This window comes from Aquarana catesbeiana, linkage group LG06 (genome assembly GCF_042186555.1).
Source record: "Aquarana catesbeiana isolate 2022-GZ linkage group LG06, ASM4218655v1, whole genome shotgun sequence".
Taxonomy (NCBI): Eukaryota; Metazoa; Chordata; class Amphibia; order Anura; family Ranidae; genus Aquarana; species Aquarana catesbeiana.
Window position 1 is genome coordinate 327,060,710 of NC_133329.1, and position 16,955 is coordinate 327,077,664.

At 43.5% G+C, this 16,955-nt stretch overlaps 1 protein-coding gene across 1 annotated transcript in view; it reads right to left on the reverse strand.

Moving 5' to 3' along the window:
- Positions 1-15,537, reverse strand: part of PLEKHA3 (pleckstrin homology domain containing A3) — a 47,276-nt gene extending 31,739 nt beyond the window's left edge. Inside the window, exon 1 of the mRNA XM_073633817.1 lies at positions 15,258-15,537. Within this exon, the coding sequence (XP_073489918.1) occupies positions 15,258-15,297 (40 nt within the window). The 5' untranslated portion in view covers positions 15,298-15,537. The remainder of the gene's footprint in view (positions 1-15,257) is intronic.
- Between the last annotated feature and the right edge of the window lie 1,418 nt (positions 15,538-16,955).

The window sequence follows — 16,955 nt, forward strand, 5'->3', positions numbered from 1 at the left end:
CTCCCTCAGTCCCCTTTTACTTACTAAAAGCCAAACTATCATGGATAATGGTAAATGAATGCCTTACGGCAATCCTGAAGGATAAGATGACTGGATTCAATAAAACTTGGGATCCCTGGATAAAATACCTTACCAACACGTAGGTTGCCGAATGATTGAGGCACCCACGGCGTGGCAAGAGCGCACCCCCTAACATCTCTCCCTTCCCTTTCCCCTCCTACTTCCTCTCTTACCCGTTCTTCTTCTTCTTTTTCTTTTTCCCTTTCCAGGTTCTTACTAATACTGTTATGTCTTAATGGGTTGACGACTCGTTTTGTGCTCATCTCATATAGTAGTGTACAATGTTTATAAGTTGGGTAGTACACAGGCTACAACAACACAATAAGTCAACAATTGAGCCCATTACAGTGATAAAAATCCTTACATTGGTAATGTACACAGACACATTCATCCCTCGGTCTGGTTCGGGAGTTCAGCTGATAACAGGAATAAAAGTTAGAAGTCAATAAATAAATATTGAATTGAGGGGACTGTACCCTCGCCTAGTCACAGCAAGCTCCCAGGGGGGTGGCGGGTGGAGGAATACAGTGCCATCTGCATGAGGTATGAATTCCATGAACCAGGCCGGGACGAGGTAACTGTAAGCTAAAGTACTACCCCGAGAGCGGTTATTCTCCCATGTAATTTTGTTCCCCCCCTCCTTTTTCTTCCCTTTCTCTTTTTGTTTACAACCCTTACTTCTTACCACAGTCAATGATATCTGTAATAGTATGCTAAATAATGGTCATGGTTACTTATTTTTATTTTCTGTAAATCCAAAAACTGAATAAACACTATTGTTTAAAAAAAAACAAAAAAAAAAAAAACAGCATTACAAATTTAAAAGCACAATCGATTTGCAAATAAAGATAAATAAAAAAACGCCCTGCTCTCACACAAATTTAGATATCTACAGTTGTCCCATGCTTTCAGGGCTCAGTTCCAGCCAGGGGAGGGGCAGAAGGTCCAATCCGACCTAGAGCGGATATTGTGATTTGATTGTACCGAAAAACCCACCTCAGTGCTATATGCACATCTCCTTCGGGTCTCTTCTCCTGAACTATCCAGGCTCCATCAGCAATGGGGCCGGGATGTTCCGGAGTTGAACTCCGAGGATTGGGAGGATGTGTGGGACTTCCCATTGAAAATACTGGTTTCCTTAAGAGACCGCCTTATTCAATACAAGTTTGTCCATAGGGCATATCTTACTCCCGCTCGGGTACACAAGATGAGGTCCTCTCTCTCCCCGGAGTGCTGGCGATGTGATCATGCTCCTGGGGACTATATCCATATCTTTTGGTCCTGCCCGGTAATTGCAGGTTTCTGGTCGCAAATTCTATCAGGGGTGAGCGAGCTGCTAAGTATCTCTATTACTCCTTCCCCAAAAATATGCCTGCTGGGGCTGGTGGAGGACTTGGTGCCCAGAGTAGCAGAGAGAACCCTGTTGGGTCTCCTGTTGTTCTATGCCAGAAAATCCATTGTCCTATGCTGGAAGCAAAAGACTCCTCCCTCTATAGGCTCATGGAAATCACTTGTTAACAATGTGATACCCCTTTATAGGGACACCTATTCACACAGAGGGTGTCCGAAAAAGCATGAAGGAGTCTGGATTAAGTGGTTAGCAGAACCCTCCACTGCTGCAACAAATTAAGTGACCTCCCTGATATAATGGCCCTCCATAACATCCTAATAGACCAACCCGGGTTTAGAAGATGTTCTAGGTGCACCAGCCCATTGTTAGTCCTCCTATGGAGCAAGAGCCATGACAACCTATTGCTGTTGTTATACATATGGTAGTCATAGATATTTTACTATTCCTTGATATGGTGACAATACTTTGGGACCCCTGCGCGGGTCCCCTCCCTGCTGACGGCCAGATGTTGGCTGAGCTGCTGTACGTCTGTATTGTTTTGTGTTTGTCAAGAAAATAAAAAAAGTTTTTCAGATAAATAAAAAATATAATTATATATATATATATATATATATATATATATATATATATATATATATATATATATATATAATTATATATATATATATATATATATATATAAAAAGCCGATGCACTTTAATATTTGTGAAGACCAGAATAAATTCAATACATAAATACACCAACTTAGAGTGCAATGTGTAGATGTATGTCATACATCTACACATGCACATTGTACTTTAAGTTAAGTAGGTGTATTTATATTGAATTTATTCTGGTCTTCATTTATCGTTTCCTCACCACTAGCGCAGCTCTTTTTTGTTCCATTGTTTTGTTTTGTGTTGTATATCACTTCGAGTTGCAGCTCTAGCACTTATTCTAAATAGCGCAGTTCTTTTTTTGCCACTTTTATATTTTTGTAATGCTGTTCTATTGTCTGCTAATGTATAGATTCATACTATATTGATTATAGGCAATGGGCACATATTTTTTGTTTTATATAAAAAATTTTTTTGGTTGCCGCAGTATATTTCCTCTGCCACCAGGCAAAGCATGACGACATGTGCACAAACCTCTGGCTAGCTTAAGGGGCACGGGAGAAGCATGGGTAAACTGCTTTAGGTAGTTTACCTCTTCACAACCCCCTTCACAACTGCGACAGCAGGGTGACTGGGCATTAATGCCCATGTGTCTCACATGGTTCACTGCTGCCACGCTCCCAGCACACAGACTGAGCTGTCACTGACAGCTCCTGATCACCGTTTATGATTGGGAGCTGGTAGGAGGAGGTCACGATCATATGACTGCTGTGACAGTCTATCACGTGATCAGGAACTTTGACTCATCATTTAGAGCCCTTTAACCCCTTCCCACCCATGCTATAGCCAAAAGACGTGCTCGGGTGGCATGCTCTGTGATCGCTGAGTCCTTCAGACTCAGCTGATCACAGATGGGGTAAAGGGCCAATCACAGCGGCCCTTTACCACATGATCAGCTAGCAGCCAATGACTGAACAGAAGCTGGTTATGATTTTTTTTTTCCCCCTCAAGCTGACATGAGAAGAAAAGAGGAAAGCCGATAACCGGCTTCTGTTAAACGGGACATCGGTCCCAACATTGCCAAACTGCTGGCAATTAGTGCCTCATTATCAGTGCCACCTATCAGTGCGGCCTCATCAGCGCCTCTTGATTAGTGCGGCCTCATCAGTGAAGGAGAAAAAATTACCTGTTTGCAAAATTTTATAACTATGACATTTTTTTTCTTTGTTCAGTCTTTTTTTTTGTTTTTGTTTAGTTTACATAAAAAACCTCAGCAGTGATTAAATACCACCAAAAAAAAGCTCTATTTGTGTGAAAAAAAGTGTAAAAATTACATATGAGCACAGGGTTGCATTGCATGTCCACGCAATTGACATTCAAAGTGTGACAGCGCTGAAAATTGGCTTGGGCAGGAAGGGGGTAAAAGTGCCCAAAAGGGAAGTGGTTAAAGAGCCAGCAGGAGAATTATCTAGAAAGTACAGTGAGGGAAAAAAAGTATTTGATCCTCTGCCGATTTTCTACGTTTGCCCACTGACAAAGAAATAATTGGTCTATAATTTTAATGGCAGGTTTATTTTAACCGTGAGAGACAGAATAACAAAAATATCCAGAAAAACGCATTTCAAAAAAGTTACAAATTGACTTGCATTTTAATGAGTGAAATAAGTATTTGACCCCTTTGAAAAACAGGACTTATTACTTGGTAGGAAAACCCTTGTTGGCAATCACAGAGGTCAGATGTTTCTTGTAGCTGGACACCAGGTTTGTACACATCTCAGGAGGGATTTTGTCCCTCTCCTCTTTGCAGATCCTCTCCAAGTCATTAAGGTTTCGAGGCTGATGTTTGGCAACTCGAACCTTCAGTTTCCTCCACATATTTTCTATGGGATTAAGGTCTGGAGACTGGCTAGGCCACTCCAGGACTTTAATGTGCTTCTTCTTGAGCCACTCCTTTGTTGCCTTGGCCGTGTGTTTTGGGACTTTATCATGCTGAAATACCCATCCATAACCCATTTTTAATGCCCTGGCTGAGGGAAGGAGGTTCTCACCCAAGATTTGACGGTACATGGCCCCGTCCATCGTCCCTTTGATGTGGTGAAGTTGTCCTGTCCCCTTAGCAAAAAAACACCCCCAAAGAATAATGTTTCCACCTCCATGTTTGACAGTGGGGATGGTGTTCTTGGGGTCATAGGCAGCATTCCCCCTCCTCCAAACACGGCGAGTTGAATCGATGCCAAAGAGCTTGATTTTGGTCTCATCTGACCACAACACTTTCACCCAGTTCTCCTCTGAATCATTCAGTTCATTAGCAAACTTCAGACAGGCTTGTACATGTGCTTTCTTGAGCAGGGGGACCTTGCGGCCACTGCAGGATTTCAGTCCTTCATGGCGTAGTGTGTTACCAATTGTTTTCTTGGTGACTATGGTCCCAACTGCCTTGAGATCACTGACAAGATTATCCCGTGTACAGCAGTTCTGGGATGATTCCTCACTGTTCACATGATCATTGAGACTCCACGAGGTGAGAACTTGCATGGAGCACCAGACAGAGGGAGATTGACAGTTATTTTGTGTTTCTTCCATTTGCAAAAAAAAAAAAAAAAAATCACACCAACTGTTGTCTCCCTCTCACCAAAATGCTTGGTGATGGTCTTGTAGCCCATTCCAGCCTTCTATAGGTCTACAATTTTGTCCCTGACATCCTTGAAAAGCTCTTTGGTCTTGACCATGGTGGAGGGATTGGAATCTGATTGATTGCTTCTGTGGACAGGTGGCATTTATACAGTACACAAGCTAAGATTAGGAGCACTCCCTTTAAGGGAGCGCTCCTAATCTCAGCTTGTTACCTGCATAGAAGACGCCTGTGAGCCAGAAATCTTGATAATAGATAGGGGATCAAATACTTATTTCACTCATTAAAATGCAAATCAATTTATAACTTTTTTAAAATAAGTTTTTTGGATATTTTTGTTGTTATTCTGTCTCTCACCGTTAAAATAAACCTACCAATAAAATTATAGACTGATCATTTCTTTGTCAGTGGGCAAACGTACAAAATCAGCAGGGGGGGGGGTCAAACACTTTTTTTCCCTCACTGTATAAACAATCTTTATGCTTCCCAGATCAGGTTCTCCTGTGTGTAGATGTATCTACATTTACATGTGTTTTCATGCGTTTAGACCCCTGGTACCCAACCTGTGGCGCTTTGATATGTGATGGATCTCAGCAGTCTGTAGTGGTAACACTGATTACATTGATCTCTACTAGCCTCATGTAACATGTTCCCAGTTTCATATTCTGCAGCATATCCCCATCCAACAATGTAGTGTGCCCACACTCTCTGACCCTCATTTCCTCTATTAGGTCATCAGTTTCGGACATTCCTCTCAAGTATTACATATAGTGAGCATTACGTTTGGCCCTTATGGTGATGTCAGGGCCATGTTTTAGCCCCCTTTAGCTCATAAGTTGACAACCCCTGGTTCAGACGAATTCTACGTTTCTAATGTGCCCCTGGTTGCACAGAATTCAATCTTCTCTAAATGCAGCATAACTGACAAAAACGCAGGGAATCTTACAGTGTGAATTTTATCATCAAAAAGAATTATATGCTTTTATACGAGTTTAGAAATGCCCTGTAAAGGCATAAATTGCAGGTCTGTCAATGTCAGTGTGAATGAGGCCTACTTTTTACTGCCCATGTTGTGCCAAAAACCAGAAGGACATGTCCTGACTGACTAGACTGTGCTGCTTCCTCACCATCTATAAAAAGCAATGAAGGCAGATGTGTTATCAGACACCCAACCAGGAAATACCTCAGAGCACCAATATGAACACATACTACCCTTCATCAACTCTAATAAAGGATTATGTATTCATAACAATACTGCATTATATCATACACAAACACAGAATTTACAATAGAAATTCATTTGGTTCTGTCTCACAGTGTGCACACGTATTTATGTATAGCATGCTGCCTATATAGATTACCTCAACAATTCCTGATAGAAATAGGCCTCATGCACACTGAGCGTTCATGAGACTCCAGGGTTTATGTGTGGGTGAAGGTACAGGAACACCATCCAGCCCAGCTGGTGGCAAGCCTGTAAGGGTCTATGAGAGGCTGGCTGCTACTGTAAGACCCCTTTCACACTGGGGCGGTTTTAAGGCGCTTTAGTGCTGGAAAAAGCCCCTGCTAAGCGCCTGAAAGCCATCTCCCATTAATTTCCGTGTGACTTTTCATACTGGGGCGGTGCGCTTGCGGGACGTTCCGAAAAGTCCTGCAAGCAGCATCTTTGGGGCTGGTTGGGAGCGCTGTATTTCGCGTTCCCAAAACGCCCTGCCCATTGGAAATAATGGGCAGCACTTTCAAAGCGCCTGAAAAGCATTTGGAATGCGCTGCAAAACTGGAGTTTTTAACCCCTTTTTTGGGGTTAAAAGTACCCCGCTAGCGGCTGAAAAGCACCGCTTAACCGGTTCAATACAGGGCATTTTCACCCCCTTCCTTCCCAGACCAATTTTTAGTTTTCAGCATTGTTGCACTTTAAACGACAATTGCGCAGTCGTGCGACATTGTACCCAAACAAAATTGACGTATTTTTTTCCCCACAAATAGAGCTTTATTTTGGTGGTATTTGATCACCTCTGCGGTTTTTATTTTTTGCGCTATAAACAAAAGAACAATTTTGAAAAAAAAACACAATATTTTATACTTTTTGCTATAATAAATATCCCAATTTTTTTTTTAAAAAAAACAACTTTTTTCCTCAGTTTCAGCCGATATGTATTCTTCTACATATTTTTGGTAAAAAAAAAAAAAAAAAAAAAAAAAAAAAATCGCAATAAGCATATATTGATTGGTTTGCGCAAAAGTTATAGCATCTACAAAATACGGGATAGATTTATGGCATTTTTTAAAATGTTTTATTTATTTATTTTTACTAGTAATAGCAGCGATCTGTGATTGTTTTTTTGTGACTGCGACATTATGGCGGACACATGGGACACTTTTGACACATTTTTCGGACCATTCACATTTATACAGCGATCAATGCTATAAAATTGCATTGATTACTGTTTAAATGTGACAGGCAGGAAAGGGGTTAACCACTAGGGGGAGACAAGGGGTTAAATGTGTTTCCTAGGGGAGTGATTCTAACTGTAGGGGGAGGGGACACACAAGGGGAGGAGACCAATCGGTGTTCCTCTGTACTGGGAACACAGATCGGTCTCCTCTCACCTGACAGGACGTGGATCTGTGTGTTTACACACAGATCCACGGTCCTGCTCGGTTAACGGGCAATTGCAGGTGCCCGGCGGACATCGCGGCCGCCGGGCACACGCACCGGGTCCCGAGCAATGCGGCGGGCGCGCACGCGCCCCCTAGGCGGCCGGGAAGCCCAGGACATCATATGACGGCCGCCCAGGATGGGAGATCCCATCTGCGGCCGTCATTTGACTATACGCGGGTACTGAAGCTGTTAAACAGCGCTAAAGCGACGCTAAAACGAGAGGTGCCTTAGCGCTAACGGCCAGCGCTCGCAGTGTGAAAGGGGTCTAAGGGCGCTTTTAAAAGCAGCCTAAAAGCGCATTAACGCACCTATAGCTTTAATGAGCATTTAGGATGTGTTGTACAGGCGCTCTTGTTGCATCAAACAACGCTTCTTAAACGCCCTGTGTGTTTTTTTTTTTTTTTTTTACAAGACTAAAACGGGAAATAATCAATTTTGACGCTTTGCAACCACAGTGTAAACGCACTGTAAACACGATAGGCGCATTTACAGTGTGTTTAAGGTGCGGTTGTGGTGCATTTCAATAGAAGTAAATTAAGGCAGTTGCAAAGCGTCAACGCCAACCAAACTGCAGGCAGCCTTTTTTTTGCATCGCCACAACGCTAACGCTGCAGTGTGAATACCTCCATCCGCTCCCTATTGTAATCATTTTGAGTGGCATTGATAGGCGTTCAGGAAGTGTTAAAAACACAACCGAACTGCCTAATTTCAACACCTGTGTGAAAGAGCTCTATTGTCTGTGTGCATTCGCCCCTGGGTGCATACTGCCCTAAACATAAGTACTACTCAGTGAACCGTCCAGCCGTAGCAGATGTCAGCCTCTCTTAGATTTTTACAGGCTACACCTAAACCTAAACCTAAACCCTGGAGTCTCAAACACTGCCCATAAACACTCAGCATGCATGAGGCCTTAGGCCCTTTTCACAAGGAGCGGATTCATCGGAGCGGACTCCGCCTGTTCAGCAGGGGGATCTCTCTGCTGATTCCCACTTAGCAGGAGGATGAAAGGTCTGTGTCCGCTCCGCTATGCAGAGCAGACAAGGACACAACCCGCTCTCCTCTATGGAGCGCTCGGATGGAAACAGACTGTATGTCCGTTTCCATCCGATTGTCATCCGATCCACTGGACGGATGGCGAACATATCGCCATACATATGTTTTCAGCGGATTTTGTCGGATCAGACGCCCGCTGACATCTGCTGCCCAATAGAGGACAATGGGTGGCCCGATCGGGTCCACCAATAAAACAGACAGGCAGACCCGATCGGTCCGCTGCTGTGAAAAGGGCCTTAAAGTGGAACTTCACTCTCCCAATAAACATTGATTATATATAATCCTCATGCTGAGAGCATTAGTAAATAGGTAGGAAAGTATATCATATTTAGTTTTTTTAAAAGCGGTAGTAAAACGACTATTTTTATTTTTTTTTTAACCTGCAAGGTAAAGCCATAATGTGTTAGTATGCATCGCATACTAGCACATTAAGTGAAACTTACCTGAGAACGAAGCCCTCCCAACGGCTTCCATCTTCACCCGTCTTTCTTCCAGGTTCGCGGACTCCGTTGACAGACCCACCATAACATCACCTCCGCGCAGGAGCTGCCGTTTACGGCACAGGACTCTTCATTCAGAGCGCATGAGCCAGTGATGTCACCGGCTGTATGTACAGCCCACTCTACTGCATGCATGCTTAAGCTAAGGGCAGATGGATTTCAGGAAGTAAATGCTACATGAATCATTTGCCCTTACTCAAGATGGTCACAGCCAAAAATGCTAGGGGGATGTTTTTCAAAGTGGTTTCTCAACTAAATAAAGCATGGAGGCATGGATGGGGAAGTTTGCTTTGAAAATTAAAAATGAATTAATAGTGTTTTTGGTGCTTAGATACAGTTTAGATCCAATTTATCTACTTCCCACCCGACCACTGCACATAAACCGCCGGGTGGTCCTTTCCTCGTTCCGAGTGGACGTTCAGGAACGTCCCTTAGAATGAGTGCTCGCAGCGAGGCCACGAGGTGCGCTGCGGCTCAATCCTGTGATCATTCATTCAGCTGAGCAGAGATCAGGATATGGGCGCTATGATTGGCCCTCCCGATCACCTGATGGCTGTGTCCAATCACATTTGTCACAATGTAAACAGAGACAGGTGTCTCTGCGACAGGTCTCCCCGCCAAGCTCAGTGCGGGGAGGGGGAATCTGCAGATCTGTGACAGCTCTCTATGTGAGGATGATTTTACACAGAGAGCTGTTACAGATCACCCCACAGAAGTACACCAAGCACCACTGATATACCCCTGTCCCTATACACATTTATTGTCCCAATAAAAAAATGTGTCTGTCTGTCTCCCTGTCCCCCATCACTGTCAACACCAAATAAACACTGATTTGGGTTATTTTTACCAAAGAAATGTAGCAGCATCATTTTTGGTCAAAATTTATCAAGAGAAATTACTTATTTGCAAAATTTTATAACAGAAACTAAGAAAAATGCATTTTTTTAAAAATTTTCGTTCTTTTTTTATTTGTAGCGTAGAAAATAAAAACCCCAGCGGTGACAAAATACCATGAAAAAAAAGCTCTATTTGTGTGCAAAAAAAATGATAAAAATTTCATTTGAGTGCAGTGTAACATGACCGCGCAATTGTCATTCAAAGTGTGACAGCGCTGAAAGCTGAAAATTGGTCTGGGAAGGAAGGGGGTGAAAGTGCCCAGTAGGCAAGTGGTTAAAGGAGAAATTCATTTTGCACTCCTGTGATCCGTTTTCAGCAGAGAGTGGTCTGAAGTCCGTTCTCTGCTGACGTCCCTGGAATCATCCAGGCACCGCATCGTCATCACGACAATAAAGTCTGGATCCACCGGGTGCCAGGACTGATGCCCGTCTCAGCCTCTCAGCGAGCCGCCCCTCCACAGCTCAGCACTAAGGTGAGCATGGAGGAGCAGAGAGGAGAGCTGCTGATTGACAGTCAGCAGATTGATGAAAGAGAGAGAGTTCCCACAAATGGTGTGAATGTTCAATTATCCAATCATGAAAAGTGAAGCCCTGTTTATGTATTTCACATGCAGATAATTAAATATCTGAATATTCACACAATGGGAAATCGTCGTTTTTTCTGGTTTATATCTTGGTGTATTTTCTGTGCACCAAATTAACATCATAAGACAAGCCCTCTGTGGTATTGCTCCAGCCGCCACCTGTTCTGATAGCTCAGAGTAGAGGTCGACCGATATTTGGCTTTTTTTACTTAATCGGCATCGGCCGATTGTGCTGATAAAAAAAGCCGATTCAGCAGGACTTGCAAATGACTTCTGTAATTGAAGTCAATTGCAAGTTGTCTGAAGTTTTCTTCTCTCCTCCTCTGGGCAGCCTGCCAAGTCTGATAAGAAGATACATTGCATCTCTTTCAGGTTCTTTTATCAATAGACTGAACTCCGTGGAGAAGTTTTCAGTTTAACCATTTAAAGACTAAATCTTTTCTGAGACTTGTTGCTTACAAGTAAAAATCCTGCATTTTCTGCTAGAAAATCACTTAGAACCCCCAAACATTATATATATATTTTTTTTTAGCAGAGACCCTAGGGAATAAAATAGCGGTTGTTGCAATATTTTATGTCACACGGTATTTGCTCAGCGGTCTTTCAAACGCAATTTTTTTTAAAAAAATACACTAATGAAATTTAAAAAAAAAAAAAAAAAAAGCAGTAAAGTTAGCCCATTTTTTTTCGTCCAAAAGTTTTGATTACCTGTTTTTGTGTATTTAATATTTAAGATATAGTTATTTTTTTTAATCTAAATTCTACATACAAGTGAACTGATTGGAGGTTTGTTTTGTTCAATAAATGTTTAAATATAAAAAATTTTCTGTATCACTTATTACTTAAGGCTGCTTTCACACTGGAGCGGGCATGCGTTGACGGTAAAACGCTGTTAATTTTAGCGGCGCTTTACCGTCATTTTAGTGGCGCTATTCGGCTGCTAGCAGGGCGCTTATAACCCAGCTAGCGGCTGAAGAAGGGGTTAAATGCTCCCCTGAAGCGCTGCTGCCGAAACGCTTTGCAGGCGCTTCAGCAGCGGTGCGCATTCATTTCAATGGGCAGGAGTGGTGGAGGAGCGGTATACACCGCTCCAAAGATGCTGCTCGCAGGACTTTTTTTTAACATCCTGCCAGCGCATCGCCTCAGTGTGACAGCACTCGAGCTTTCACACAGACTGCAGGGGAGCTGTTTTACAGGCGCTATTTTTAGCCCAAAAGCGCCTGAAAAACGCCCCAGTGTGAAAGGGGTCTAACTGTTAGATTTTATGAGATGAAGGAAAAAAAAAAAAAAAATCGGCCTAATATATCGGCCCTAAAAAATCGGCATCATATATCGGCCATCAGCCACCGCGATTTCTAAATATCGGCTTTGGCATCGGCCAGAGAAAAACCCATATCGGTCGACCTGTAGCTCAGATCGCTGCTCTAAAGGCCCATACACACACACACGATACGAAAATTGGTAGTAAAATTTCGTCCGACAAACGATCTGACGATTTTTGGATCATTAGTATGGTGCTTTCAACAGCCAATTCCGATTTTTTTTGTCCGACAAAAGCTGGATGTGCAGAATATAACGTTTTTGTCGGATGTGAACTCAATGTCCGATTTCCGTTTCATCAGCGGGGTTTTCAGTCGAAAAAAATCGTAAGAGTAAGACTACGCATGCTCATAAACGAAAGAATACATAGAAAACTATTCAACACAGTGGGGGTTATTTACTAAAGGCAAATCCACTTTGCACTACACGTGCACTTGGAAGTGCAGTCGCTGTAGATCTGAGGGGGACATGCAAGGAAAATAAAAAACAGCATTTTAGCTTGTACATGATTGGATGATAAAATCAGCAGAGCTTCCCCTCATTTCATATCTACCCCTCAGATTAAAAGCGACTGCACTTCCAAGTGAACTTTCAAGTGCACTTGCAGTGCAAAATGGATTTGCCTTTCGTAAATAACCCCCATTATGTCACTTCTGAAGTTGTATTCTGTCATATGAAAATTTTCGTATGGTGAGTAACCTCTTCACTTTCGACATGAGACTAGCATGCCACTAAAAACGGACGAACGGTCGTCTGAAAATCTGATCGTGTATACAAGGCTTTAGTGCTGGATATAATCCTTCTGGTGCGCTACTACTAAGAGCTGGCGTCTAAAGTGCTTATCCAAAATGCAAAGTATCTGTACAATGTGAGGGAACTCCCGACAGCTCAGTGTATGCTGGTAGAAGGAAGCGTCCTCAGCCTCGGCCATTCTACACTTGTGTGTTTGGCTCTGCCCCCAGGGCTTAGTCATAGAGGTGACCTGTATAGTAAGCCCAATGTGTGGGGCAAAACATGGCATAGGGCGTTGCTTAGGAGGAACAGAGGCTGAGACCACTTCCTACTACCAACAAACACTGCGCTGTCAGGAGTGCGGCACCTTTACATTGTACACTGGACCAGCTGCACCACATCCTGTGCTATAAGCGTGGCATGTGACAGGTTCTAGAAATGTCTGATCACATGTGACAAAATAATGAAGCACTTGCACCAACGTTCTAATATAGGATCTGTTCACACGATGTGCGCTGACTGGTGTTTTCAGAAAAATTAGAAAATATAATACATTTTGCCAGTAGATGGTGGTGTTGCTCATAGGAAATTTTAGTATTAAAGAAATACAGGGAACATGTGTGCAGCCCGGGAGAACCCTTGTGACATTCCTCCAATTAAGGTTTTATAAAAGCGCTGCGCAAACTGTTAGCGATATATTAATCCTGTGTTATAATAATGAGACCTCTTACTAATAATTTCCAGCATTATGATAATCAGGTCATGTCATAGGTTTAGATGGGACCGACACAAGTTATATTTATGATTTGTCTGCACATCTATAGACTGACCAAGAGATGTCCTGATAAAGAGAGAGACGGGGGATGGGACTAAGACACTGCCTTGGCACTATGAATGGCTACAGCAGCAGAGGTACAGTATATATATATATATATATATATATACACACATATATACACACACATACACACACACCAATACAGTTTGTCACAATCACAACTGAGACTATTGTTAGACATCTTGTCTGGTATGTAAATGTGAGAAAAATAGATGAATCAAAGTGAATGAAATAAAGAAAACAAAAATAAATCATAATATGAAGATTGTCATCAGGATATAACATTTCAGTAAGGCCACATTTGCACCGGTGTGAATTGTAGCGGCAGGAACCTTGTGATCCTCTAGATGCCCCATTCCCTATAATGACAGGATGCCAGTGACTGCAGCTATTCGTGGCTCTCTGGGCAGCCAACAATTAATTACCTGCAGTGATCACTGCTGATTGCACCCGGTGTGTGTGTATCCAGAAGTGATCACTGCAGGTAATTGTGGACTTCCCAGAGAGCCACGAATAGCTGCAGCCACCGGCATCCTGTCATTATAGGGACCGGGGCACCTAGAGGATCACAAGGTTCCTGCCGCTACAATTCACACCGGCCCAAATCCTCGTTGTAAATGTGGCCTAGTAGCAGTAAATTGTCTACACATGACCTGACTCCCCTCTGAAGACAAAGTGCGGTGTACACAAGACGTGGGCACCCCGCTATGCCCATCATTTCTAGTTATGTTAATAGGAGAGGAAGGGAATCCGCTGTCAGGAGATCTCAAGGAATTACAAGTGTGATTTTGTTTTGACATGTCCAATCCACATAAAGTGCTGGTCATCTGTCTGCCCAATCAGAACGGAGAAGGTCTCCTCCATGGTTTACTGTCCAAAAATCAACAGATCTGCAAATGAGATTGCTGGAAGTCATATGGACATCGGTCACAACTAAGGCTGAGCATACATTATACAATCTGATTGTAACATTTTTGTAAATCTAACAATGGACGATTAAATAAAAAAAAAAAAATCATGCATGTATTATTACACCACATCTGATCATTACGAACATGTATACATCACATCCGATCATCACACACATGTATACACCACATCTGATCATCACACACATGTATACACCACAACCGATCATCACACACATGTATACACCACAACCGATCATCACACACATGTATACACCACAACCGATCATCACACACACGTATACATCACAACCGATCATCACACACACGTATACATCACAACCGATCATCACACACACGTATACATCACAACCGATCACACACATGTATACATCACATCTGATCATCACACACATGTATACATCACATCTGATCATCACACACATGTATACATCACATCTGATCATCACACACATGTATACTTCACATCTGATCACACACATGTATGTGTGTGTGATGATGAGATGTGATGTATACGTGTGTGTGATGATCAGATGTGATGTATACATGTGTGTGATGATCAGATGTGATGTATGTGTGTGTGATGATCAGATGTGATGTATACATGTGTGTGATGATGAGATGTGATGTATACATGTGTGTGATGATGAGATGTAATGTATACGTGTGTGTGATGATCAGATGTGATGTATGTGTGTGTGTGATGATGAGATGTGATGTATACATCACATCTCATCATCACACACACGTATACACCACAACCGATCATCACACACACATACATCACATCTGATCATCACACACACATACATCACATCTGATCATCACACACATGTATACATCACATCTCATCACACACATGTATACATCACAACCGATCATCACACACATGTATACATCACAACCGATCATCACACACATGTATACACCACAAGCGATCATCACACACATGTATACACCACAACCGATCATCACACACACATGTATACATTACATCTGATCATCACATACATGTATACATCTCATCACCACACACACGTATACATCACATCCGATCATCACACACACGTATACATCACATCTGACCTCCCTCCAGTGTCAGACCTGTGATGTAATTGGTCCATTTGTAGAGAACTCCTTCCATAGCTGGGCTCAGTCCGGGGTCGGTGTGCTCATCCTCGGGCTGATGGGAGGCGGAGGACGGACTAGACGGCCGGGTGTGATCTGTGCGGAGGGACCGGTTGGTTGCTCATGGTGCCGGGAGATTGTCCGGCGTGTAGCCCGGACTCAGAGCCCTGAGCCCCCATACACAGCCCGGACGTAGCTGCTTCCTCCTCCTGTCACTGCACAGCCCCGCCCCTCCGCTCTGCCCTCATGGCGCCTCATTCACTTCCTGGTCAGAGGTGTGAGGAGAGTTTTCCTATACTGTACAGTCTATATACTGTGTATACAATGTCAGGGATAGTCCTACAGTCACAGCCACAAACACATTCCAACCAATAAAGATGTTCTATGCCAGGTTTTCATCCAAAAGTCTAGGGATACTGACAGATCTACCTAGTGACAGCTGAGAAGAAAATTCCTGCTTGGAGAAAGATAACAAGGGGTGATCAGAGACACAGAAAAGGGCGAGCCTGAAACTGCCAAATACAAGATCCCTAGCAGCCTTAAACCCCGTACACACGATCCGAAAATCGTACGAAAAATGCCGCTTTCGAATCGATTGTACGATAATCGAAACATTAGTACAGAGTTTTCGAGTGCCGATCACAACAGTTCATCCGATATTATTCTATCGGACATGCAGCGAAATTTTTTCCGTACAATGAAGAAGTGGGCATTGATTAAGTGCCCACAGCATGGGATTGTGGCAGGCAAAAGAGTTAATAAAAAAAAAAAAAAATTTTGATACTTCCCCTTTAAATGTTTGAAGCAAAGGCAGGTGGCTCACGAGCGGGAAAAACGTGATTCCAGGCGGGAAAAACACGTGTATTATAGAGTAATACACGTGTTTTTAGGGCTATATAAGACCCTCGGATCAGGCTCCTGTCACAGTTGACCCCACAGCGGTTTGACTAGCTCCATAGGCTATAATACTGAGCTATAATACAGGAGCTCGTCTGCCGCTTAAGGTCATGAAGACGTTAGTCCGAAGGGTCCTGGAGAAGGCGGCGTCTACAGGTGGGGAAGAGTGGCTGAAGAAGTGCCTGGCGGAGTTTGAGGAAGAGCCGGCATTGGAAGAAGGCTTGGAAGATCCCGCGGTACACGTGACGGCGCCTGCTGGGAACGATTCGCGGATCTCCCCGCCGCAAGTGACTTGCCCAGCAACTCACCTCAGTCAAGCCCGCAGGCATCAGCTAAGCCGCCCGCCGGAGCGCCCTGCTACGCCAGCCCCTATGGAGGAAGATGAGTCCCGCCCTCGAGAGAATGTCGTCACAAATGACGTCACTGCGCATCGGCGCAGTGGACGTCGGATTCGTCCAAGGAAGAGCGCGTTCTCTCCTTCCCCCCTCCGTGTCAGAGAGGGGCGGGGAAGCGCTCCATCATCCCCGCCTACTGTTTCTTTCTCTTCACAGGCTCCAGCGTCACCTGTTGCCATGCCGACGGCTTCGCGCGCGTCCAGGCTTGTACAGCTGGATGCTGGAATGGACCATCTGCTTCAAGGACCTCCTGAGAACCGAAATCGTTCTGATCTACAGTCCGCTACAGGAACCATTCCTGCTGGTGAGTCAGCACAACAGAATTTAATAACACTTTTGGTTGATTCCTTATCTAAATTTACAGATGCTTTAGGTCAAAAGC